This window comes from Monodon monoceros, unplaced genomic scaffold (assembly GCF_005190385.1).
Source record: "Monodon monoceros isolate NGI ecotype Baffin Bay Population unplaced genomic scaffold, NGI_Narwhal_1 Super_Scaffold_21, whole genome shotgun sequence".
Classification (NCBI taxonomy): Eukaryota; Metazoa; Chordata; class Mammalia; order Artiodactyla; family Monodontidae; genus Monodon; species Monodon monoceros.
Genome location: NW_021703778.1, coordinates 143859593 through 143886931, shown reverse-complemented (window position 1 = coordinate 143886931; position 27339 = coordinate 143859593). Strand labels below are relative to the sequence as shown.

The following is a 27339-nucleotide window of genomic DNA, read 5'->3' as shown; positions in this document are numbered from 1 at the left end:
CTCATTCATTATCCCATGTTGTACTTAATTGTTATTATTTCTCCTTAGTCCCCTGCAGTCTGTTACAGTTCCTCAGTCTGTAACCGTCTTTCATGACCGTGACACCTTTGAACAGTACTTATCACTCAATTTGGGTTTGTCCGGTGGTTTCACATGATTGGACTAACGTTATGCATTTTGCGCAAGAGAACCACAGAAATGATGTAACCTCAGTGCATCATTTCATAGAATTCATGAGAGAGACCTGATTCATTCCATTAAGGTGGCACGTGACAGGTTTCTTCCCTGAAAAGTTACTACTGATCTCCTTGTGGTTTACAAATATCTTTGGGGAGATACTTTGAGATTATGTAAATCCTGCTTCTTCTCCTGTTTCTCCTCAAACTGTCATCCACTGACTTTAACATCCATCATTTGTGTCTAAGAAGGTTTACAACAGTAAAAATCAGTCTCCATAATCGTGTTTTGGGTCTATGGGGATCGACTGGTGGTCTTGGTTAATTTCCACAAAACCACCATGACCACACACAGACTTATCTGTGGTCTCATTTCCTGAAAAGAGAGGAAAAGGAACTGTAACATACTATTTGCTGTCCAGAGTATAACACAAGGTCATGTACACAGTGGGCCCTCCCTGCCTCTACCTGATGCTATATATAAATATAAGATACACTGGCTCCTCAACGCGATAAATTTTATACTTTGCATCAGGACCAAACATTCGTTCAGTTGTGAAATGTTTGCTGAGCCTGCCTAATCTGTGGTCCTTGCCTTCAAGGAATGCTTAGACTGGTTATGAACCAGGGCGCCATAGAAAGCCCTGGGCAGAGACCAGGGCATAGGGTGACTTGGAACAGTGGTGGGAAAGCACTTGCATCTTTGAGAAGGAGCAGGTTATTCAGAATCCCAGGAGACACAGGGAGAACAACCCACTCTGATGCACGGGCGGGAGGAAAGGCAGGAGGGGAGCGCAATAAAGCCCTCCCGACTCCGGCGCCCATGTGGGTTTCTATCTGCACCGGGTTCACTACCCTCTCAGTCTACGCACTCCCCCCTGTTAGGGGGTCTCACTACTTTTCCAGTGCTAGCCCTCACTTCCCCCATGTAATGTGAGGCCAGCTAGGGAAAGAGACCCACAGCGCTGCAGGGGAAGCCTGCCACCTACACCAATTCTCCTTGGCCTTTGTTCATAAATGTGGCAAAGATTACTGGACAACTAAGGAAAACCGACAGCATGAAAGACAAACAGAAAATACAACTCAGAAGATGCAGATCACTTAAGGGAAAGAAACTAGAAAAAAAATTATTTGCTTTTGTTCTTCCTCTGAGCACTGTAGCTGGCATGGAGTAGATGCTTAATAAACATTATGCCATGAACAAATAAATAAATGTATGAATGTGCAGTTGTTAATTTTTGAAACGACTTAAAAAATATGAAGGGCATTCATTAATAGTAAGTTGGATAATAAATTTTTGAGTAAGAAAAGATTTAGAAACGTATAAAAACTGCTATATATAAATAGGTAAACAACAAGTACCTACTGTAGAGCACAGGGAACTATACTCAATATCTTGTAATAACCTATAATGGAAAAGAATCTGAAAAAGTATCAATCTTTCTATATGTATGTATAACTGAATCATTTTGCTGTACACCTGAAACTAACACAACATTGTAAATTAACTGTACTTCAATTTTTTAAAAAAAGAAAAGATAGAGAAGATTACAAATCAAACTATTAGAATTAGGAGAGGGATTACTTTCTCCAACTCTGCATTATTAATTTTCACAGTAAGCATGTATATACTTTTGTTTGATTTGTTTACTGTCTGCTTCCCTCCACCAGAATGTAAGCTCATGAAGGTGCTCTGTGGTTTTTTTTTAGATTTATTTTTCTTTTCTTTTCTTTTTTTTTACATCTTTATTGGAGTATAACTGCTTTACAATGGTGTGTTAGTTTCTGCTTTATAACAAAGTGAATCAGTTATACATATACATATGTTCCCATATCTCTTCCCTCTTGCATCTCCCTCCCTCCCACCCTCCCTATCCCACCCCTCCAGGCAGTCACAAAGCAAGGTGCTCCATTTTATTTCTCACTCCAAGTGTCCAAAATCGTGCCGAGCATGATGAAGGCACTCATGCACCTGTGGCAGCCACAGAGGCGCAACACTTAACACCTCTCCTTCAAGAAAGGGCTCACAACCCATTCAGCCACAAGAAATGCAATTAGCTGAAAGTCTCTGGCTGTAGCATCTTTGGATCTTCTACAGTTTTCCAGCCCAGCCACACTCTTCTTGGGCAGCCCCAGGACTGAGCATGCCAGGGGTGACAGGGCCTGGCTGTTACTGCCCAACAAATGACTTCTCTAATGCTCTTTTTCGTTCCACGGCGTTGGCTGAGACTTTGCCAACGGTAGGCTGAGGCTCCCCCTGCCCACTTTTGCTTCTTTTCCCTTTTACTTTCACGGTGTCAGACCTGCATTGTGGACTGAAGGCCTTCCCTGCTAACTTCTGCTTCCTCTGCCCTCTTCTTTCACAGGCGTTACCCCCAGGTCCCTAACAAACCACTTGCACGCCTATACTGTTTCAACACCTGCTTCTCAGAGGACTTGACCGATAATGTATTTGTTACATGATTAAATCATAAATGCAATCATGTAAAATGTAAACTGCTACGTTATTAGACTGTATTTGGCAAAGACAAGAAGTTGCATTTTGAGTAGGACGGACTAGAGATGGAGAGACTAAGACAATGGCCAAGAATTGGGGCAAGAGGTAACGCCGGCTTGAAGTGACAGAACTGGGATTGGGACACACAGAACAGAAGTTAGCAGCAATTCAAAGGTAGACTCAAGATTGGATTCCCAACTGATTGGAGGTTGAGAACAATGAAGAGAGGCAACAAAGAGGCTTTGATGTTTCAAATCCAAGTGACTGATAATAATGGTGGCATTTACAGCACGAGGGCAAGGATGTGGGATGGGAGGCTTGTTCCGGGAGAAAAATGAAGTAAAAATTTGTGTCCCAGGGTTCGAGTTGCCAACTAGATAACCAACCAGGTGGAAGCAGGTAATGGAGAGTGAGAAACGTAGCTAGAACTGAAGACATAGCCTGGGAACAGAGGTCTTTTATTTGGATATAAATGTATACTAATTACCTTTTCTAAAAAGAATTTTTTGAGGTCATTCATTATAAAGGAAATATGTAAGTTGTGCTAATGAAACAGAAATTGGGAAATAAAAGACAAAAGTGGGAACAAATGTGTTATTAATGAAGGTTATAAAACTGAAGCATCAAATTTGCTTCTGGGAGTTGAGGTAAAACAGGAGATACAGTAAAAATAAATAAATAAATAAATAAAACAAGCAAACAAATAAAACACACCTGTCATTAGAAAGGCAGGCATTTGGTAGCTACCAGAAAACAATTCCTGGCATCAAATTCTAAAGTAAATATCTCACATGGAACTTCCTAAAGGGCTGAAGGATGACCAAATGGCCAATGTCTCCATCATCAGTTTTACTGCAAAAGCACATTCTGTTTCTATATGATTGGATCTTTACAAGATGACTTTGAGTAAAGTCAACTGTTTAAGCAAATGTGGCCTTGGGCCGGTCTAGCTTGATTTTAAAAACAAAACAGAGAGGAGCAGTTGAGGCACATGCCCTTTTAACCAGCTTTCACAAACCTCTGCACAGAGATGGCTCAGGTAATATGAAATCCCAAACGCCTCACACATCAGAGTTCAGATGATCAGTGATGGGACTCGAGAGATCACGGCCAAGAAAGGAGAGGATGCTTGTTTTCCAAAGAGCAGACATGCAAACCTTCCTACTGAATGGCCTTCTTGCTACCAGAAACCCTGAACAGGTGAAGAGACAACAGCAAAACACTCCTAGGTGAGTTTCTCAAGAAGTTATTTAGTGCCCCAGATCTCCCTGAAAAGGGTTAAATAACTAGAGAGCTACCTTCGAACAAATTAAATACAGTTGATATGCTCTCAAGAAAAAATAAAAGACAAGGGCATTAAGACAATAAGTTATTATACATGTATAAAATCTTTCCCTATTAGTTTTGGCGGAAATAAACTGTTCAGTTCAAGAGCAGAACATGGCTCAGGAGAGCAGACGTGCTGACTCTGGAGTTTACCACTTCCTTGAAATATGACTGTCCACAAAAAACTAACCATAGAATAGCTATCCTTAAAGAACTCTGAGCTATAAGGCATCCCATAGTACTTTCCTCAAGCTTCATGTTGCTATACTTACAGAAGAATTAAACAAACAAAATAAGCCAGGGCTTTACAAATAAGTTTAGCTGTACGATGTTCTCTGATGTTCTATATGTACCCTAAGATAATCCCCTAAAACTTACAATAGGTACTTAATGATGCTCATTTAAAAAACTGAACTAGCAGAACAGCTCCTGATAACACAGCTGGAGAATATATCAGAGCACTAAAGCTGTCGCTCCAAGTACAAGTGAAGTTCAGTGCATATATTCTAAAGAAATGTGAAAGACAGCTGGTAAGAAGAGGGTGAGAGGTAAATACAGAAAATTGGACATTGCGAGACCAACTGAGATCCAACGTGTTTGTGTCCTCAAACTGATAATCCTGGAGCCCAGCGGACTGCTGAACCTGACTTTTGTGGGTGTGGGTGTGCGAACACTCACGTATGGTGGGGTAGGGCGGGGTGGAGGTGTAGGAGGAGGAAGGTAAACCAGAAAAGATCAAATCTGGTGGTTCAAAGCTATCAGAAGAATAATCAGGTGCAGAGCATTAGTGTTTCTTCTCTTCAGGAGTGGGAAAATATTCGCAGATGAGGTTCAGACCAGATAATGGCAGCTGCTCCTGGCCACTGGGCAGGGGGAAGAGGCCCTTTCGTATCACAGCATCTTCAATAACTTGACTTTGAGAGTGACACCCTGTCTGGCATCAGATAAGCCTATCAACATGTCTGATCAATGGAGCAACAAACACCACTGCCAAGGCAACCTATGGGCTCCTCTCTTTTCCATTAGTGCATCCTTCTGAATGGGATTCAGCAAGGATGTGCCTCAGACACTTGTACGCTCAGTGCAAAACCGAAAAAGCCCTGTACTGCTACTTTAATCATGGTGACTACCTAAGTAAAAACTAAACACAAAATATATGTACTCAAAGGGAGATGACCAGATTAATTTTGATGCTATCCTACTGTCTAGTTTGTGCCTAAGAAGGATGTTGTTGTATCACTTGGACGTATCACAATGACAACTTTGCCTTGGGGTCTTACGAGCATTATATGAGGAGGTTTGCATAAAGCACAAAGTAATAACACAATACATGTTAGCTACATTATTACTGTCATTTAATCCTAGGTGAGTCTCAATAAAAACACCACATACATTGGCAAAACAGCAAGGAGAAGTGGGCAGGAGGAAGGACCAGAAAGAACACTGATGGTGTGTTGCTTATTTCAATAAATGCAAACAGTGGGATTCCTCTACTGGGCCAGCATCTTTCCAGCAATGGACTTGACTTATGTGATAGAGCCAAATATCCTCTCAAGTCTAAATTTGCAAAATAATGATGTTCATAAAAACAATTTAATATTAAAAAGTGATGGCAGCTTCATCAGCCTAATACAATTAAATTTTACATATAATGTCAACAATATACACTTCAGTAAAGTGAATATTTTCCCCCCAGAGACTTAGCCACAGTGAAGTCAGGAATTCATTAAATGGCAGAATGGAAAATATCTGGTGATGAAGAGGTTGTAGTACAACCAGGTCAGTAGTGCTACTCTATGTTGCTGGAAGATAAATTACATCTGACGTTGACGTACTCCTTCAACAAGATGACTCACTTCCAGGTTCTGATTAGGAAAAATGAGTTAGTGCACTAATTTCACTGAATCAAGTTGTATATTAAAAATCATAAGACAGAATTACTTGTCTAACTCTATTTTATACTGTGATGAAAAGTACAGATACCATTTATATGTGGAATCTAAAATATGACACAAATGAACTTATCTATGAAACAGAAACAGACTCAGAGACATAGAGAACAGACTTGTGGTTGCCAAGAGGGAAGGGGAATGGGGGAGGAATGGAGTGGGAGTTTGGGATTAGCAGATGCAAACTACTATATGTAGAATGGATAAACAACAAGGTCCTACTGTATGGCACAGGGAACTGTATTCAATATCCTGTGATAAACCATAATGGAAAAGAATATGAAAAAGAATGCATGTATGTATAACTGAGTCACTTTGCTGTACAGCAGAAATTAAACACAACATTGTAAATAAATATCCTTCAAGAAAATAAAATTTAAGAAAGGTTTAGATACTATATAAATTTTTAAATACACAGTTATACTTTAAGCGTGTTAGTTTCAGCTTCAAGTGATGTCATTCAGAGCCATAATTTGTTGTATCTTACCATATTGTGACAAATGACCTGCCTAATTTGAAAATTCTAAGTTGTATAGCCTAAGAAAACACAGCAGGCGCTCTTTGATATTGCGTTCCACTGGACCAGCTTCATGTATTAACTACTGCTCTGTGTCCCCTCTGTAAACCACAATGATAAATGCCCAATGGCACTAGCAGGCAATCTCTAGTGCCACACACACTTTCTGCTCCCACCAGTTGGGACTCCGTGCTGACAAAGAATCGGCTGTGTCTTCCCAAACCTGTTTATGCCAGTTGACTTGTTATTGTAATTATGAAATTTAATTAAATATTATGAAAGCTGATGGAATATGAGTACAAGAGATAAATCTTGTTTCTATTAAAAACTAAACTGAAGGCTTTGGAAAGACTTCATAAAAGCAATCACTAAAGGAAAGCTGTTGGATTAGATGTGGGCGAGACCTATAAAAAATGAGAAAAAATTCTGAAACCTCAGATTCCGTAAGATTCAGATTGCTTTGCTAGTGTCTACATTTTTGCTCTTATGGTTTATACTATTCACACAATGTAGAATTCAAAATAGTAGAATCACTGTCAAAGAAACGCCCTCGGCCTCTCACAAGAGTTTAGCAAATATATAGTTATTATTATAAATTTTAATGAAAATAAAATACTTTGAGTATGTATACTTCTGAAAGATTCCCTGTCTTAATGATTTTTTTCAGTTAACTTGTTCCAATTATGTTAGCTAAGAGGGTATTTTCTATGGCTTAAATTAGAAACTACTTTCAATTAACTGCTCTTAAATTTATGAAGTGTTATCTAAGCTGGATGAACTCTGGAATATAGATGTTCAAATTTTCATTCCTTACTTTTGAAAGACAAAGTACGTTGAACAAAATTTTACCAGGTTTAAAGATAAAAATATACTCCTTCCCTTTAGTCTAATAGAGATCAAGGCAAAGCAGCCAAGAACATGACTCTGGTCAGCCTCCCCAAAGGTGAAATCCTGGCTCCAATATTACTAGCTTTGTGACAGCTTAACAGCTTAAAACCAGCCACTTACACCCCAGTTTTGTCATCTGGAAAATGCCATCGATAACGATACCTACACCCCAGTGGGCATGGAGAGGGTGAAATGAGAAAATGCATGTCATAACAAATGCTAAGTTCCTGGTACACAGTAAGTACTCAAAATGTTCATCATTAACGTGATCACATTGCCTAACAGGAAAAGAGCAACTACTACATAAACAAAGACTGTAAGTAACATGTTCTTTCTCTGTTGGAGTGTCAGTTCTTTAGCAAGATGGCCTCACCTATAGACAGCTCACAAACACCTGTGGAAAACTTCCCCAGGTTCCGCAAAACAGGGCTTTTCAGCTAGGGGCAATTTTACTTCCTAGAGGACATATGGCAATGACTGGAGACTTTTTAGGTCATCACAATTGGGGGCACCTATTGGCATCTGGGGTGTAGAGGGCAGGGATGCTGCTAAACATCTTATATCCTACAACGCATATGACACATCCCCCCAAACAAAGAATTATCTGGCCCCAAATGCCAAGATGGCAAGGTCGAGAAACCTTGTAGCCCAACAGACAGAATGAGAAAGAAATGATTTCTAAAATCTGAACTCCAGAAGGTTATGCTGAGAAAATAAAGATGGCTTACAAATGAATTTGGGATTTTCATTATCATATTGGTTTCAGGACCTATGCCATAAATGTTTAAGAGACATGGAGGGCTTCCCTGGTGGCGCAGTGGTTGAGGGTCCGCCTGCTGATGCAGGGGACGCGGGTTCGTGCCCCGGTCCGGGAAGATCCCACATGCCGCGGAGCGGCTGGGCCCGTGAGCCATGGCCGCTGAGCCTGCGTGTCCGGAGCCTGTGCTCCGCAACGGGAGAGGCCGCAGCAGTGAGAGGCCCACATACAGCTGTCTTGGATACTGAACACCAAGACAAGATTCTTTTGGTCAATAAACTCTCGTGAATGGGGATGACCATGTAATAACCTTACAATAAATTTTATTTTAAAGGGAGCACTGTCATAAAGCTAGAGTACCAGAATGAAGTACTAGAAATGAAACTTCATTCGGAAGACTAAATCTCAAAAGGACTTAAGCAGGACTCAAAACCCCCAAACAGTAGGTGGGAAAACAAAGACTGCTCTAGTAGCTTGCATACAGGGGGCCTCTCACTTGGGCTCAATGCAGAAATTACTGAGCTAGCTAGTGGACCACAGGTGTATGTCCTTGCTCGGCAAGCATCCTGTTTCCTAGCTTGGGTGCTTGCGTGACAAGCGCATTCTTCAATTAATAATGCTGCTCAAAAACACTATTAGAAAGCTCTTAAGAGTTCATTTAAACTACTTTTCAATGAATCACAGAGTTTTCTTACAAGCATGAGATAAAACTGTATACAAATACAGTTCACATACAGTACAATCCAACAATATAGGTATATATTTTCCCCCATACAAAACGGAAAAATCACCAACATGTTAACAGTACTTCTCACTCCAGTGACTTTTATACTCAAATCTAGAAGACCCAGGTTTGATTCCTGGCTCTGACACTTCCGTCAAATAACAAAATTAATTCTCACTAAAATTCCTGTGAAATGAATAGGAATGTGTTATAATTCCCATTTACTGATGAGAACATTGAGGCAGAAAAGAAATGGTCCCGTACTAACTGTAAAAGTGCTAAATAAATGAAAAACAGCATTAAGATTGCTTTAGTAACCCTTAAAAAAAAAGCTGTATTTATAATATTTTTAACTTTATATGACATTTATCCCTAAAGGTGACACAGTAAGTCTTTTACACAAAGATTACAATTTCATCCATTAAATCAAAGGTTTTTTAAAAAATTAATATTTCATAAGCTAGTCAATACAAGATATTTAATGTATCTAAAAGGAGGAAGTAACTCAAAAATGCAAAAGGAACTACACCGCAGCAAATAACTATTTAACTCTTTCACCATCAGGAGAAGGCATTCATGCAAATCTTACATCACGCTGCTTAAAAATCCTAATAGACAGTACTCTTTTCCAGAAAGTATGGCAAAAGAAAATTAAAAGAATAAAAGATCTCTACTCACCCTTCTGATAGAAAAACTTCCTGTAATAGTATGCGCCGAGATCCACGTGTTCCACGATGTATCTTTTCACTCGATCCAGGTGCAACACCAAGTTTTCCTTGGGCACTTCAAGTACTGCCACTCCTGCATTTGTACAATGGGAGCTGAGGGTAGACTCAAAGGAGGCACTTTCACATCCACTAAAGGAACCAGAATTTGATTTGGACAGGCTGATTTTCCTTTCCCCTTCTCCACCGATCTCATTCCGAAAATACGGACAGCTCATTACAAGTTCATTGCTTTTATCGTCTCCCTGGTCCATGCTGAGGCTTCCTTTGGAGTTCAGGTCCTCTGTGCTGCCCATCGGGGAGCTAAAACTGGCCGAGTGGGACAAAGGCCCTGAGACCAAGGATGCCACCGCAGCTGCTGAAGCCCCCGTGGTGGTGTTTCTCCTCTTAATCACACTGTGCCTGTTCATAACCGCCTCGTTCAAGTCAAATAATATACTCTGGACGTCGTAGTGCGCAAAGCACTTTGGGCACGTCCAGGGCCTGACGGAGTCTTCCGATCGATTATCTTCAAGATCCGACGATTTCCCAAGTTCTTCACCTTTGGTATTGCGTAACTTACGAAAAATGGATGAGTCTCCGGTTTCAGACTTGGAACGCCGCTTGAGTGGTTTTTCCCTTTCCTTAAAGAGCCTGAGGTTCTCTCTTTGTGAGATGGGCCCATCTATGACATCCAAGGAGAAACCAGAGCCCTTGCCCCCACCGGCGATGAGAAAGTCACTGAGCTTGGTCGGAGTGGGACCTCGATCAGACTTGTCATCTTTGTAGCCCTTTAACAAGTCAAAGAAGCTGTCTCCGGACGTTCCCTGCTTATCGATTGAAGATGTGCTACCGTATTCCCTGTGCAGTGACGGCCCCGTCTTGTAGGTGGGCGAGATACATTCATCAAAGCTATCCACGTCAAGTTCACTTATGGTGATGTCGCTGTTGCTGCGCTGCCGTATCCGGCGCAGAGCTTTCCTGGGGGAGCTGGGGTAGGCTTCAGGCATGAGAAATCTGGAGTCCATGCTCTCCGACGGCCTCGTCTTGTTTTTCAGTGTGTTCTGTATGCTTTTTAACATGGCTGAGTCACTGGAATTGAGGCTTACAGAACTTCCCTGACTCACAGGACTGCTTTTGGAGGACATGCTCTCAAGGCAACTTGAGGTTTCTATTTCCTGGCTTGAACGGCTAGATTCTTTTACATTTTCCTTTCTTGGGGGCCAATCCGCAATCCTTGCCCGAACCCCCATCTTTGGGACTCCAGGGGTCGAGGTTATATGATGAGAACCTTCACTTCGAGGGGGACCTACAGGAGCCATGACTGATGACCCTAAGCTGCTGTTTTGGGACCTGAAGCGTCGCATGTAGAAGTCGTCCGTGTGGACTTTGGGGGTGCCATCTGTGCCCACAACAGACGCCCTTTCAGTGGCAACCGGCCTTTCTGTCTGAGACCGTTTCAAGCTGGTCATGATGTAAAAGCAATCAGACTTAAACCCCTGCAGAAAGGACCATCATACCTAAGTTTTAAATGTGCACTTCCCTTTTGGAGAATGGCTTCCAGAAAATACATCAGTTGCATGAGATCTTAATCTTTTCCAATTAAACGGTTAAACAATGGCTTATTTTCAAACCTCTGAAAATCCAGACCTTCAGAACATTATAATCCACAAGAGTTCCTCTGCTTCACTTTGATAGACGGCTTTCTTTCAGAAAAAAACTGAATGGAACTTGTATCTCTGGGACTCTGTGATTGCCATAATCCCATGCTTTCTCTAAAAGAGACAAGGACAATTGTAATTAGCATTTGATAAATACATCTAAAAATAAACATGCAATTGCCAAAACCAGACACATGCACATAAAAGACTCACTAATGGATTGTGACTCACAGTTCACAACCCATCTTTTTAGTAAAGCAGGCTTGAAAGGAAGGAAGAAAGTGAAAGCATTTAATAATATCCATCATTTAAACTATATATATTTTAAAAGACTATTAACACTTCAGATTAATTGAACTGTTTCATATCACTATGAAGGGGGGTGAGGGATCTCGTTCCAGGATATCAAGGCTCCTAGCCCAAGTAAAGACCACGTACAGACTCCAATGACCTCTAATAATGTAGAATATCATGAACCACTGTGCTGACCAGAAGTTCAAGGCATAACGAACAGAGTTCGATAATTAGAGCAACGTACAGCTTTTTAACAAGACTAAAAATTGAAAAATTCTGTTACTGAATATGTCACAACACTCACTTTTTAACCTCTTCTGTATTTCAAAATCCAAACTTGTTTTTTTGTTTCTTTACAAAGGCTTAACAGAGTTGGCAAGAGCAAATACAATAGAGAGAAAATAAAAAGGGTTTTCCCGGAGCCATTCTACCCATTAGCACGCTTCTATATTTCCCTCTACTTTATTACTATGCCAAAGGAGTATTTCAGAATGCATCCAGCATTTTCCACCACTTCCTCCCAAGCTCTGAGATCCATCTACCCTTAAAGCTAGAAACATTTCGCTCATTAGCAAAATGCCTTCATTTCCTTACACACTGCAACCCACCCCACCCTTTGGCACTAATTTATGAAGACAGCAGAAACAAAATGCTGCTGTGGACAGACCTTTCCATATCCCCCAGCCGACGACAGAGAACTGCTAACATCCTTCCAGGTGACAGGTGAAGAAACCCAACTTCCTCGGGAGCACATCAATCAGGAGGAGAGAGGCACAAATTCTGAGCACAAAATCCCGCATGGTTGCGTTCGTCGTGAAAATAAAGGCAGCGCACCCTTTTCCAAGGTTCCACAAATTACACAAGAGGTGGCCTTTAAATTCCTGCCAAATGCATGTTTGGAAAGATGCTGCTGAACCAGCACTGCGCTGGCGGGGCCGCATTGTCTACAAATCACGGCTGACACCCAGGCCGACCCGCGCTCGCTGCGCTCCGCTCCCCGGCAACAAGCACTTACTTCCACGATAATTAAGCATCTCGCTAGTCGGCTTCCTGCCTCCCAGGCAGCCGCTTTAATTTCTCCTGCGCTATGCAGCATCATTTTAGAAGACTCGCTGCTATTTAAAGGCTGGAACATTTAGGGGTGTTTCAAAACGTATGGCCGCCTGCAGAATGCAGGGCCAGCTGAACTCCAGCCGGGCTCGCACGGGCTGCTCAGACCAGCCTGGCACAGAAACGCCAATTGTTTTCCCTCTCTCTCCTCTTCACCATCTTTTGTGAAAGGGATAATGGTTGTGCACAGCTACCCATTAAACCTGGCTTTTGAGCTTTCTAGATACTTCTATCGTCAGATTGCTATGATTTGACTTTACATCTGGGAACTGTCCAGGCTCCTTTTGAACTGTAAACCTTCAAGTGGAATAATGTGCTAACTGCTGAATCTGAAGGCAGCCCATGTGGCCACAGCCAAGGTTCAAGAAGTGTTCCTTATAAAATGGAAGGAAACTGGGCAACTGAAGCAAGATGCAAAATAAACACTAGCCCATTTCAAAAAAAAAAAAAAAATTGACAACTCCAAACCACAATTTATGAGCTATTTTGTAATGAACTAGGAGAAAAGAAGCTGTTTATTTCAGTGAAATAGCTTTCAAAGAAAGAATACACTGACATACAAAATAATTCTCAATAGATTCTTATGAAAATCAGATGTTTGCAATGCTTCTCACAAGCTCACAGAAATGCAAATAAATCACCTACCATTCCCAGAAGGGATATTCTCTAAAAGGCCAATGCACCAATCCCACTGGGGTAAAAACTCTTTCTTTCCACATTTCCTTTCCCTTAGAATAGAGTTCACTGCAGGACTGTCTTTTTTTTAGGATATGTGAAGTTATATCCATTGTAGGAGGAAACTGAAGGCCAGCACCAAAATACAGTAAATAGCACTGACTTGAAAAATCTCCACTCTTGGTCGTCACTACTACAGGACACCTTTTCAGAACCATCTCATATGCTTCCTGTGTTTTTTAATGGGTTTTAAAAAACCTTATACAGACATAACTATATTTCTTTGTAATTTTAAAGAAATGCCAAGACTCCTATTACATCTTGATTATAATAATAATTCAATGTTATCTTTTAATTTCAAAATATAGACGGGCACATAGGGGAGAGAGTACCCACAGTTTAATGACCTGTAAAAACCGAGGAGGTTCAAGATGGACAACTAAGTTAAATAACAGATTTTCTTTTCTTGTCACGAGGACCTTTTTTCCTTTTCTCTTCCCCGTCCGTATTTATAGCAACAAACCCCTTTAGGCACAATATGAAACTTCTGACACAGAGTAGCATCTATACAAACATATATGCTTTGCATTTATTCAAGTACTAGTTGAAAATAAAGATGCCATCCATGTGTGTAATATGATGACACATCAATAACACCTAAACCCTACTCCTCGGGGTTGATGGAAAGAGCAAACATATGCTGGCAGTTATTAGCAATTCTCCTAATTATCAGCAAACCTGCCTAAGCATCATTAAATATGGTAAAAAACGACAGAATAGAAGGGCAATACTAATTTACAGCATGTCACCTCCATCTGTTGAAAGAGGAAACTATTTAAGAAATATCCTTGTTATATATTTAATTTTACAGCTCTAGGTACTATTTGAGTCCACGGTAGATCCATTTACCTAGAATACCAATACCAGTCTAGTTCTATGAGGTCCTGGAAACTATAAGAAAAGGCGAAGATGTGTTCAACGTCTAGTAGATGAGAGGTCTTTCCATCACTCAAGGTCTATCACCAGGTAACCTATCAGCTTTTTCTGATAATACCATTCTTCCAGAAGAAGTACCTCCCCCTCTCCTCTAAATCACCCTAAGCCTTTCTGCATTCTCTTCTGAACACAGACCACACACTTGGTGCTAGGGATATTTGGGGAAACAGTCCCTCCCTCCAAGGGAAGCTACAGGTATAAAAACAGTCCCTGTCATCCTGGCTCACTGAGACGTTTACATTCTTGACCTCTCCCCCTCCTTCCCGAAACTCTGTCTTCTCTAGGCCTCCATGATGAACACGGTCTCCTTAATCTCTGGTGCCTCTTTCTTTTGGCTCATTCCTCAGGATCACTGGTGGGCTCCATTCAAAAGCTAGTGATTCCAGGGGGGTATGCTTGGCTTACTTCTCTTACCAGTCTTCAGAGTTTTGGAAGGGGCTGTAAAGGGTATCAGCATTAGGATGCATTTGAGCATCGAGTGCATTAGGATGAGATCGCAGGCCTGGGTACACTGGAGTAAAGATATTAACTCTGGAGAGCAGGGTGTTGACTTCATTGGATCAGCTGCCTGTGCAACTGAATGAAGCAGAATAATGAAATTACTTCGGGAGATATCTGCATGGTAGCCACTACTGTCTGGTGATGTCATAGGTACCCACAGCTTTAAATATTATCTCTATGCAGTTACCTCCAAATTTCTTCTCATGCCCCTCTCCCCTAAACTCCAAATAAAATATATGCACGTGCTCATTTGATCTCTTCCTTTTTTATCTATTTTCAACAATGAATTAACTAACAAGCAGAAAAAATGGGAAAATAAAATTTTTCCAAGAAATAAATGGGTGATAAGGAAGTGAGAACAATAAATAATTGAAGGAACCAAACGAAAGGAACAACATGGGAAACTTTCTTTGTGCCAAGGGCATAAAGAATAGTTTAAAGGTTACACAAGAAGACGTGGGAAGGAAAGAAAAAACCAACAACAACTTACAGTTCCTGCCCTGAAATAATCTGCAATACGATGTTACATTCACTAAAAAGATGTAGCATTCCTCATCAATTACTTCCATATTCCAAAATGGGATGCTGTTAGATTCCTTAACTGGTACAGCCTCAAATACAGGGCCAACTCTCAATGCTTCCAGGCAATAGAAGGAATTTTGATAATGAATAACTATACACATACCCCGAGATTCCACAGATGTACAACATCAGTATTTATGAAAATGTCAATGTAAATAGTTTATGAAGTTGTATACACAGATTTAAAATACCCATAAATATTCTTGCTTTGGATTGTAACAGGAAACTTTGTTTTAAAACAGAAATATCACACCACAGTGCTTGAACATTAGATTAGCTAAGATAACCAAAGAAGGCCAACAATTCTCTTTACATCCCTTCTTGGCTTTCCTGAATTTCACTCACATTACATAAAAGTAACATCTCAGATAGAAGGACGCCTCACTCTTTCAAGTTAGCCTGAAACACATACAAACGACTCCGTGCAATGTCCTGGATAATTTAAGCTTTATGAGTCAGCACATAACTTTTCAGACTGGACTTTCCCCCTTCTTTCATTTCCGTTCTATCCCTTCAACAAAAAGCAGGAAGGACTAAGAAGAGAGGAGTTGATAAATCTAGTTCCTGCTCTCCAAATGTTCACTACCTAAAAAAGACAGCACTGATGGAGACAAAGTAGATGCAGATAACTTGCCCTGGAATTACCAAAGTGAAAAAAGAAGTTATGGATACAAAACATACATAACAGGATAAAGTTACATTTGAGTTTAGAGATAAGAAAGCAATTTAAAATGTGCTTGTTTGGAGACCTCCCTGGTGGTCCAGCGGTAAAGAATCCGCCTTCCAACGCAGGGGATGCGGGTTCGATCCCTGGTGGGAGAACTAACATCCAATATGCCGCGGGGCAACTAAGCCCACTCGCCACAACTACTGAGCTTGTACACCTCAATGAGAGAGCCCACGCACTCTGGAGCCTGCGCGCCACAGCCAGAGAGAGAAAACCTGCACACTACAACTACAGAGAAGCCCAAGCGCCACAAGTAGAGAAACCCGAGCGCCGCAACAAAGAGAACACGCACCATAACGAAAAGATCCTGCCTGCCTCAACGAAGATCCCATGTGCCGCAACTAAGACCTGACGCAGCCAAAAAAAAAAGGAAAATAAATAAATTAAATAAATAAATATTTTTTAAACAAGTGCTTGTTTGGACAGAGTGAGGACCAAAAGAGATAATAACATTTGCCTCCCACCCACCCTCCAAACTAAAAAAGTTCAACAAAGAAAGTTCCATTTCAAAGGCCTAGTAAGGCTTGAAGATACTTTGCATAGTTGCGGGTGAAGGAAACAACATGAAAATTTGGCAGCGAGCTTGATGGCAGAAGTGGGGTGATAAAATTAAAAACGTATGGAGCAAGATACATGGTAGAATTACTGATGGGTACGGAAACGATTCCATAGCTGGCAAAGTAAAGGAGAACAGAATAAATTCGAACACTTATATTTAAATATGACAAAATTTACACAATAAGCAATTAATATAATGCCAAAGAGCTAGGTGTGAGGAGCTTGAAGTAGGGAGGTAAAAGGTAAAAAGCAGGGTAAAAGGTAATAAATAGAAGGTAACAGTGAGCCAGGATTATTAGGGGAAAAATAGTGTTTGAGGTGCAGCAAATGAACACTTTCAAGGAAAAGAAATCAGAGCTCACCAACTCATCAGGGGCATGGAGTTTCCACGGCCGGCACCCAGGATATCAAGAGAGCAGACTAGATCCACGAAGGTAGTGAGTGTTTTGAAAATACTCATTTGTACATTAATATTCATTTAAAATCCATTAAAAAGTTATTCATCAATCCTGCAAACTGTGATCTAGTACTGATCATCCTATTACCACAAAGGATCTGGGGAAGGGCATGTGAGAAATGGATGTCAGGGGAGACAACCGATAAATGTCTACTATACAGGGGGAAAGGCTTATCAACTTTCCCTGAATTGTGCTTCAAATCCAAGTTATTAATTCATAAGAAAGGGTTCCATAAGTAAATAAGGCAGGGACACACTATCACCTCTGTTACGACATGATAATATATGTTAGTATATTAAGGCTCCATGAAATCTACAGTTAAAAAAAAAAACAAGAAAAACAAAAACCCAACACTTACTATTAAGCTAAGATATTTCTTAACTGATTTGACCATGGACTAACTTAAAAAAAAAAAATTTTTATACAGTGCATCCTATTGAATGTAACTGGGCACAAACAAGCCCAGTTTCAGAAGAATTCAGGATACAGACAAAATGGTATATACATTATAAATTTAGCTATGCTTTTTAAAGTTATGTAACGATATATAAACAAGTCAAAGGAAGCTCACCAAAGGATTTATAATGCTTGTTGTTACATAGTTAGATTATGAATAATTTCTTTTTTTCTTTCTTTTTGGTATTTATCTATATTATTTATTTTCTAAAATGAGTACTATAACTTTTATAATCAGAAAAAAAAACTTAGGAGAAAAAAAGAAACATCATCCTGTTACTAAAAAAATAAAATAAAATATGATCTGGGTATGTAGTATGATTTTGACTACTAATTATTAAAGACTGCACCATGTTAAACCTCCAACCATTCAAATCACCAAACAAGTCAAAATTCAACAGATATCAGGTCCTTCCAATAAGATGATCTTATGCTAAATCCCCTGATTAAAATGGAATCAAAGAGGGCTACATAAAGTATCGATTACTAAAGATTGTAAGGTTAGCAGTATTTACAGGATTTGAGTAATTACTCCATACAGATATTAACACAATGGCTTATATTTCCTCATTTCTTCGTATTTAATATTGCTTTTTTAATATTTAATACTGACATACCCAAGAGTCTCCATTTCACCCTTTCACAAGGTTGCAGTGACGTGGGCAGTCAGGTGAGGCTGCCTAAACAAAGCACAGACTGAGCCATCATCACTCGTTGCCCTTTCCTGGAACACATCTCTTTCCAATGTACACGTACTTCTCACCTTTTGTCCTCACAACGCTCCTTCTGCAGAGATTCGGGCTAAAGTGGAAGAAGGTCACCATTTGGACTGCAGACCAACACTCTGGAGAGCGTTATAACAGTGCTATGAGCTATCGATGGCTCAAGGAACTGAAACTGTATATTTAACCCAGAAAGGAAGAATCTAGTAGTATTGACTTTCTCTGAGGGCAGGAAGGAAAGAGATGGTCTGAACTGTATTAAGTCAGATTTAAACTATACAAGCCATGAAAAATTGCCTTTGATCCACACATGATGAACCACAGCTGAGAATCTGCATCACTAAGGACAGCTTTGCAGGCTGCCAGCGTGGGCTATTCGAGCACTGTTCAATGCGTTGCACTGAGCTAGTCACTGTCAGAGGGGGAGGCAAAGAAGGAACATTTCCACTCTCAGCTTCCTAAAATCTAACTGGGAGAGGAAAAGAGGAGTGTAGGAAACCAGAGGCTTCAGTAAGACAGAACAACTGGCTTTGTCAAAGACATCATGGCTTTCTCATTTGAGTATTTATATTCCGAAAAGAATTTAAGAAAGGGCACCTTGAGGCATATTTAACGTTGGCTTAGGAAGAGTAGAAAGCCACATCAATAAGAACAACAGGTGAACAGAAAGTTCCTTCTACACGACACGCTAATATCCTAAACATTATTAATCACGACTGATATCAACAGTAACCATATTTCATATAGCAGCTTTTAAAATACCACCCGAGAACCAAGAGCTTAAAAGGAAAAAATTAAAACATAAAATCATTCCACATTGCCTTAGTGTTTCCTTAAATACAGATTGCAGATGGGTTATTTGTCTCTTTCACTGTACTCTTATTTCTGAGGATAAACTCTCTCCCCACAGAGCTCGGAGAATGTGGGACTCCGCCATGCTTTCCACTCTCTGACCCTCTCAGCCCTCACAAGCACCGTGCGAGGTGAGTATCTCCCCTTTGGAGAGGTAATAAGCACACTGTGTCTGACAAAGCGCTCACTGTGTGGAGGGCGCTCTCAATAAATACTGGGATAGCAGTTAGAGGATTTATGGCAGAAGAACTATTTTGAAAATACATTATAAAAGAAAAAAGGCCTCCATTTGTAGCCTGAGTATCACTTCTGAAGCCCAATCCAGACATGAATCTCTACACCCAGTGGGGAAAAATATTGATAATTAACTTCCTGAAAATTAACTTCCTGAAAATGCTGCAGTGGTCATGTCACTTGTCTTTCGTGAGAGGCCCCTCAGTTGCAACCCCATTATTGTGTGACTCAGGCCTGGAGCTCAGAATTAAGTGGCACCCACCCCTAAAAGCCTTCCTTCTTCCTGTAACAGCAGGGAATAGTCTGCCCTCCACAAACCAGCACCTTTTCCTAAGGCTCCACAATGACTGAACCGGAATTGAGGGTGTCCCCCTTGACCTTACATTCAGAATTTTAAAACTGTGAGTTATCAGAATGAATACCTTGTCCGATCCCTTCATTTTCCACATGGGGTGTGTCTCAGGGCCACCGTTAAGTCCACCAAGGTTAAACGGCCGGGGCTGAGCCCACATGTGAAGCCAGGCTTCCTCATTCCCTGACTCCTACCCTGTCTGCCTTACCAGGCTGTCCTTCAAGAACATGCTTTTTCAACAATCTGCTGTCACCAGCCGTAACTACACTCTGAGCATCCATCTTGTACCACCTACTGTGCACTAACTACCTCCTTTACTCCCCACATCAACCTGCAGGCAGGTATCATCCCCCGCAGTTTGTATTACGACCCTGCCACTCAGAAGAGACTGGCTCACTGCTGGGTCTGATCCCTAAGCCATGTTCCTGGCACCGGAGGACCCGCCCTCCATAAAATTCCTCTCCTTCTCCTACTTTCTGAAATTAACTCTACACGTGGTTGGGGCCTTTCCTCCTCAATTAGATTTTAGGTTCTGGAGGACAGAGATCCACCCAATCCTTACCCTCAAAGCACCTAAGCTCAGTATCCTTGAAATGGAATCCTTTGCAACAAAAGCCATGTGGTTCCAGCTAAGATGAACTAGAAATTAACTGATACATTAATAGAATTTATACTGTAATCTAAAAAGTAATTATGGTTATCTCATAAAAACTGTGTTGAGGGAGACATGTCAAAAAAAGTCACCATCACTGAAATTTAATATAGATTTCAGCTTCATTGTTCTCTGTTAAGGAGTCTTCACAACAGTCGTGAATGAAAAATAAGAGCGGTTTGACCCTCCTCTCTTCAGTCCACTCATCATCAAAGTACATGAAAAATAGCCATAATAATGAGAAAATCTCTTAAAAGAGCAACAAGAAGTGAATCAGAACTGGATAAGGCACCACCACATGAGATAACTAATGCACAATAGAATCTGCTGTTAAGAATCCTAGCAAAATAAATAAACACATTCACAGGAAAAGGGAAGGAGGGGAGGTTAGTACAGCACAGGTGGCAGAGACAACAGAAAACAGAAATTAAAAATCACTGCCATCAAATTAATAATGGTCAAAATAATTTTTATCTTTTACCCTCAAATAATTTTTCTCCCATACGAAGTCTCCACTTTGCTGCCCCCTTTTTCAGTTGTTTTTAAAAAATGAATACACTTTGTTAAAAAAAAAAAAACTGAAATGGTGCTAAAAAAGTGAAAAATACATCTTTCCTTCAAGATATCCCAATCCCAACCCCAATGGTAGCCCCCCCCCCACTGGTTCATGAATTCTTCCAGACTCTGCAGGGGGTCGGGAGCACAAACACAATAAGACAGGCACTGAATAAGAAGGAGGGAGGGAAAGGATGCAGTGCAGGGAACAGCTCACATCTGAAGAGACTTGACTCCAGTGCTTACAGAACCAGAAAAAAAAAGAAAAGAAAGGTGGAGGGTGGGTGATGAAGCGTGAAACAATCTACTTATGTTCAGGAGAGGCAGGGGACCTCCCGTGCCAACCTGACATAAAGCACTCGATGAAACACTTCACAACTGACACATTTTGAATCTTTTATATACTTATCCTGGTTCTGAAAACAGGAGCCCTGTACAAATGTTTCTGGCAACTTGTCAACAAAAATTGAGACAAAAGCAAATGAAAGAACTTTAAGTCAATGCACACCACAACCCTCCAAGGTTTTTTTCTTTTACTATGTAAATTTTTTACTAATTATATAAAAATGTTAGTTTTCTTTTACTAATTATGTACATATACAAATGTACATAAACATTATAACCTTCAAATGAAGTTATTTTTATCTATGCCTTCAAACTTAAAAACCTCTGATTTCGGGCTTCCCTGGTGGCACAGTGGTTGAGAATCTGCCTGCCTAATGCAGGGGACACGGGTTCGAGCCCTGGTCTGGGCAGATCCCACATGCCGTGGAGCAACTGGGCCCGTGAGCCACAATTACTGAGCCTGGGCGTCTGGAGCCTGTGCTCCGCAATAAGAGACGCCCGCACACTGCGATGAAGAGTGGCCCCCGCTTGCCACAACTAGAGAAAACCCTCGCACAGAAACGAAGACCCAACACAGCCATAAATAAATAAATAAATAAATTTAAATCATATGGGCTTCTAAGAAGACCTCTGCTTAAAAAAAAAACAAAAAACAAACCTCTGATTTCTAAATGAGATCTTACAAATCTATTATCACTTAAATGTTCATTTACAAACTAGGGGAAAAAAAGTTAAGTAAAATGCAAACTGACCAAGTGTTCAAAGATAAAACCTCGCGGCAGGAAGTCTTCTTTTGTTTCTTGGTCACCCTTTTCATTTTTGTGGCAAAGTGAAATAAATCCCCTAACTGGACATAGTAAGTTTGATCTTAAAATGTAGTCCTGTTTGCATTATCAGTCGCTTTAAAATGTGATCACTTTGCCTATGCAGGTGTTTCTATACAGTGCACGCAGGCAAGCACAACACTTACACTCTCTTGCTCGAAACCTCACAATAACTTCCCTCTGCTCTCAAGGCAAGAGAATTTCCCAAATGCATGATGCATCTCCCTGGTTAACAGCATAGCCTCTCTGCACTCTCTGTACCTGAAGCTCCAGTAAAAGGGAAAGGGGAACCAGCTGCAAGTACTTGAATGCACCTTGAATGCACTCTGGAGCCTCAGGAGAAACCAGGTGGCAACTTCTGCGGAAAACCTCACACAATTCTCTTCCCTCCTTCTCTGCGCTTAGTCCTACCCATCCCTGTTTCTACTGCTGAACTCTTTCTTTTCCTTCAAGACTGCATTTGGGTATTGCCTCTTCCAGGAAGTTTGTCCACACTCCGCCCCATCCCCTGACACGTTACCTTTTTTACAGCATCCCTTGAGAGGACTGCAGGTAATTTATGGTGATTAAAAAACAAGAGAGGGATTCTCCACTTTCAAGAAATTGATTTCACTTTGCATTATTACCTTCTAACACCAGCTGCGCTGGGAATAAAAAGCAAGGGACGGTCAGTTTGAAGTTTTCTGACAAAATAACTGATTTTGCAATTTTTCTGATGAAACTTTCGTTAAAATAGGTTTAAAAGAATGGATATGTTGGAGTAAAAAGAAAAAAGTTTCAACAGAGCACAAATGCAAGAAAAAGTCTAACTAGTGTTACAACAATCATGGGTGTAATAAGCAACAAAAAACATACAAATCAAAACAACACTGCATCATTTTATACCTATAAGGAAAAATTCTAGGGATGTCAGTCCTCCCACTGTTAATGGTGCTACAGTTAAAACAGACATCCTTGTGTTGGTAGAAGCAATGGAAACTGGTAGAACCGCTTCAGGAAAAAAAAAAAGGTGGGTAAACCAGAAAATATTCATACTGTTGGGCTCCGTATTCTCTCTTTCAACATTTGCAAATGGATGGCTGTCCAGCAGCAGAAGGGATTTTCCTCTGCTGAGCCCCAGGTCTCCTCACACTTCCACCAGCCCTCTCTAATCATTGTTCCTTCAGCAAGCCCCGTGAATTTCCCATTCCTGTGAGCTATGCGCATCCACTCTTTCTCTTACAGTCCCCAACACTCCCCCCACATTCTTAGTCCCCAAAAGGCAATCATAAAGAACATCCTGATTTTTTAAAGTCTCCTGATACACCACCCACTAAGCCACAAGTGTTTCAGGCCAGGGACTGCACCTTATTTAACTTTATGATCCTTAGCCTTTAATAGAGAATGTCAACTACATCTGAACAGGAAAACAAGTGGTACAAGAAACATTGAGAAGTGATTTTTACCATCTGTAAGAAGGAAAACCTGTGGTACAAAGATACTCATTACTCTGCTATTTATTTAGCTTAGTTTTTTTTACCAAAGTAATGCATACACTCGTTAAAGCAAATAGTACCTTCAGGCATTTAAGGAAAAAACAAAACCAAACAGTAGTGCTTTATTTCATCTTCTCCATTCCCAGGAGCAATCACTTTCAATTCATAGCACTGTTTCCTCCAGTATTTCCATGTTCCTAAATAACATGCTTATGCGCTATTTCTTGATTTATCAATCTTAGATATTCTCTGTTGAAGTTCTGTTTTGGAAGATGAGAAGTAAGCATGCTTCCAGTAAGTGTCTCCCCACTTCCCTTGCCCTATTTTATGTAACTATGCGATGTATATGTGTATGTCACAGTCATATCACATATATATACATCGGCTTTATTTATATTACTACGGCTATATTTGCTCAGTTGCTTACTTTTATTTTTCCTGGAGTTAATAACTGCTTCTTTTCAATTGCTTAGTTTCTATATACCTACCCTTAATTCCTTCTAAATTCAACAAGAGAAGCAAACAAACAAACAAACAAAAACACTTTTCTCATTCCTGTTTCTCACATGGTCAAAAGTAACAGGTACCCATTCCATTTCTCTCTCCTGGAGACTTCTCTCCATCTTTATGCTCCAATCCAGCCCTGCTGATCTCCAGGTCTACTGCACAGGCACCTCCAGAAAGACATCATCACCATCATCATCCTGACATTTCCTTCCCTCCTCTCCTGGAATGAATGCCATGCTTCCCAGATCTCATTATCTTTCTCTTTCTTAGTTTATTCCCTCATTTTAATGGACCACTATCCTCATTCAGCAACTGCCTAAGAAAAGTACCTAGGTGTTAAAGTTTTGAGTCTTGGCACATCTAGCCTTAATCTGACTGATGGTTTGGCTGGGTATAAAACTCTAGGTAGTAAGACATTTACCATCAGAATTTTTAAGGTATTATTTCATTATCTTCTAGCTTCTACTGTTGGAATTGAAAGGTCCAATGATATTCTGATTCCTGATCTTTTATACAAGTTCTTTTCCAGTAATTTTTTAGGATCATCTTTTCAATACTGGAGTGGCCTCTGTGTGAGTCTTTTTATAGTCCTTGTATTGGACACCCAATAGGCCTTTTCAACATAAAAACATACCTCTTTCAGTTAAGTGAAATGTTATTTCATTATTTGTTTTGATATTTCCTTTTCTTTCTTTTTTCTTTCATTTTGTAAATGTTTTATTTATTGGATACTGTACTCCCTCAATAGTTTCTTATCTCTTCTCTCACGCCCCCCACTTCTTTTTCATTTAGGTACTTGGGAAAATCTTTGACCTTCATTTTCCAACCAGACTATTTAATTTTTCCTACTTTTTTTTTTTTTTTTGGTACACGGGCCTCTCACTGTTGTGGCCTCTCCCATTGCAGAGCACAGGCTCTGGACGCTCAGGCTCAGCGGCCATGGCTCACGGGCCCAGCCGCTCCGTGGCATCTGGGATCCTCCCAGACCGGGGCACGAACCCGTGTCCCCTGCATTGGCAGGTGGACTCTCAACCACTGCGCCACTAGGGAAGCCCCCTATTTATTCTTGAACTCAATTTTGAGAAAATTTTGTGTCCTCTGATTGTTTCTTCCATTAAAAAAAAAAAATCTGTTCTTGTTTCATCACTACGATATTTTGTCTTATCCCTGCTATTATTAAACTAATTTGAAAGTGTTATTTTTTCAATACTACTTTCATTTTTCTTTTTTTTTAATTATTTGGCTGCGCTGGGTCTTAGTTGTGGCATGCGGGATCTTTGTTGCCACATGCAGAATCTTTAGTTGTGGCATGTAGGCTCTTTAGCTGCAGCATGCAGGCTCTTAGTTGTGGCATGCAGGATCTGGTTCCCTGACCAGGGTTCGAACCTGGGCCCCCTGCACTGGGAGCGCAGAGTCTTAACCTCTGGACCACCAGGGAAGTCCTAAAAGTGTTCTTTTCATATTCAATGAAAATGAATGAAATGAAATGAAAAAGTAAATTTCTCAATTTACTTTTCTTCCATTTGTTGTGTGCACTGTCCTTCTCACATGGAAGGCTTTTTCTCATATGTCTGCTATCACTGGCCATCCTTTTACATTTAGTACCTGGGTGGGGGCAGGGCCTGGTGACTACTAAGTAGACTTTCCTGAAGGGGACTGGGTGGGGACCCATTGGTTTACCTGGGGAAACTGGACATAGGGGGAAATATAATCATCACTGCCTAGCATCTGTGTAGTCCCCTCATATATCTGGGGAAATTCTTTGCCTTATACAGAACCTGCCTTCTACAATAGAAGCCTAAAAGGGCCACACTGTCAATTAACCAGCTATTCTTACAGATGGGGCACAGACATTACCTGCTCCTCAGCCAATGAGATGTGCACATCCTGAACTCTGAACTGAAAGGCAGCATCTGGAAAGAGCAAGGAGGAAGCAAATACATTTACATGGAAGCTGGTGGCATCAGCAATAGCGACAGTGTAGTAGCTCCCTCATTTAAATGCTGGTGGTGGGACTTGCCTGGTGGCGCAGTGGTTAAGACTCTGCCTGCCAATGCAGGGGACACGGGTTCAAGCCCTGGTCCGGGAAGATCCCACATGCTGCAGAGCAACTAAGCCCATGCGCCACAACAAGAGAAGCCACTGCAATGAAAAGCCCATGCACCTCAATGAAGGGTAGCCCCCACTCGCCGCAACTAGAGAAAGCCCACACGCGACAATGAAGACCCAACACAGCCGAAAATAAATAAAAATAAATTTATAAAAAAAAAAAGTGCTGGTGGTGACAATGCAAAACTGGACAACCTGTGCTCAGGGGCAGCACCACGCCAGCTTTCTTGAGTGACCTGAGTGCTGTCTTGGCCAGCTGGCCTCCCTTGTTCTTGCCTATTTTCCAAACCTAGTTCTACAGCCCTTCCAGTGATTCAGCAAGTCACTAAACACTATTTCCATAAATTCCTTTCCTGCTGAAATCAGACTGACAGTTTTCCCCCTATACTGGGGACCCAAAAATGCTAGTACTCAGAGGTCATTTTTAGAATACACTTCACTTTCTCTAGTGAAGAATGGTTCCATTTCCTGCCTGGCTTCCAGCATTCTGGGAACCAAGCTCAGCCAAAAATGTTTCAAATAATTCCTCCCTGCTTCCAGAGCCTTTGCAATTACACCGGTTTGGGAAGGGACCCGACTATGTACCTATGACCAACCTCTCAGTGCTATCTTCCCAGCTACTTGGGGCCTCCAACTCTTGGACCGTATAGGGTCAAAATTTTCTAGAATTTCTCTGTAAAGGCCTTCACATGCAGCTCTCTCCTCATCACTAAATTAGTTACAATACATCCATCTCTCTCTGCTGACCAAAACAGTGTTGATAATGCTAATCTGATCCTATTTCTTTTCTTCATATTCGACCTTGCGTATTTGCATCTTTTTCTATTCCTTTAGTAACACTGGCGTAGGGTTTGGGAGGGGAAGAAAAAACTGCAGCATGTGTTCAATCTGGCGTGTTTAACTGGGGACTGCAATGTTATTAGTCTGAACTGAAAACTTTCAATTATGAAATATTTGAAACATGCAAAAACTTAGAGATACGTAGTACCCCTCATCTGGATTTAATAAATGTCAGTGTTCTGCCAGATTTGCTTCAGATCACAAAGAAATAAAATGTTATAAATATAGAGAAAATATCAACTTCTAACCCCATTCTTCTCTCAGCCTCTTCAGAGAAACTTCTCTCCTGAAGATGCTAGGCACCCTTCCCACAAGT

General features: G+C 40.8%; 1 protein-coding gene across 14 annotated transcripts in view; it reads right to left on the bottom strand.

Annotated features, from left to right (window-relative positions):
- The window catches only part of SIPA1L1 (signal induced proliferation associated 1 like 1), a 377878-nt gene that overhangs the window by 134718 nt on the left and 215821 nt on the right, over positions 1-27339 (bottom strand). For 13 of the 14 annotated variants that reach the window (XM_029239481.1, XM_029239492.1, XM_029239493.1 and 10 more), the window contains one exon: positions 9513-11313. In XM_029239481.1, the coding sequence (XP_029095314.1) occupies positions 9513-11010 (1498 nt within the window). In that variant the 5' untranslated portion in view covers positions 11011-11313. Of the gene's footprint in view, positions 1-9512; positions 11314-25931; positions 25988-27339 lie in introns of all 14 variants that reach the window. The other variant, XM_029239484.1, reaches the window with a different exon arrangement.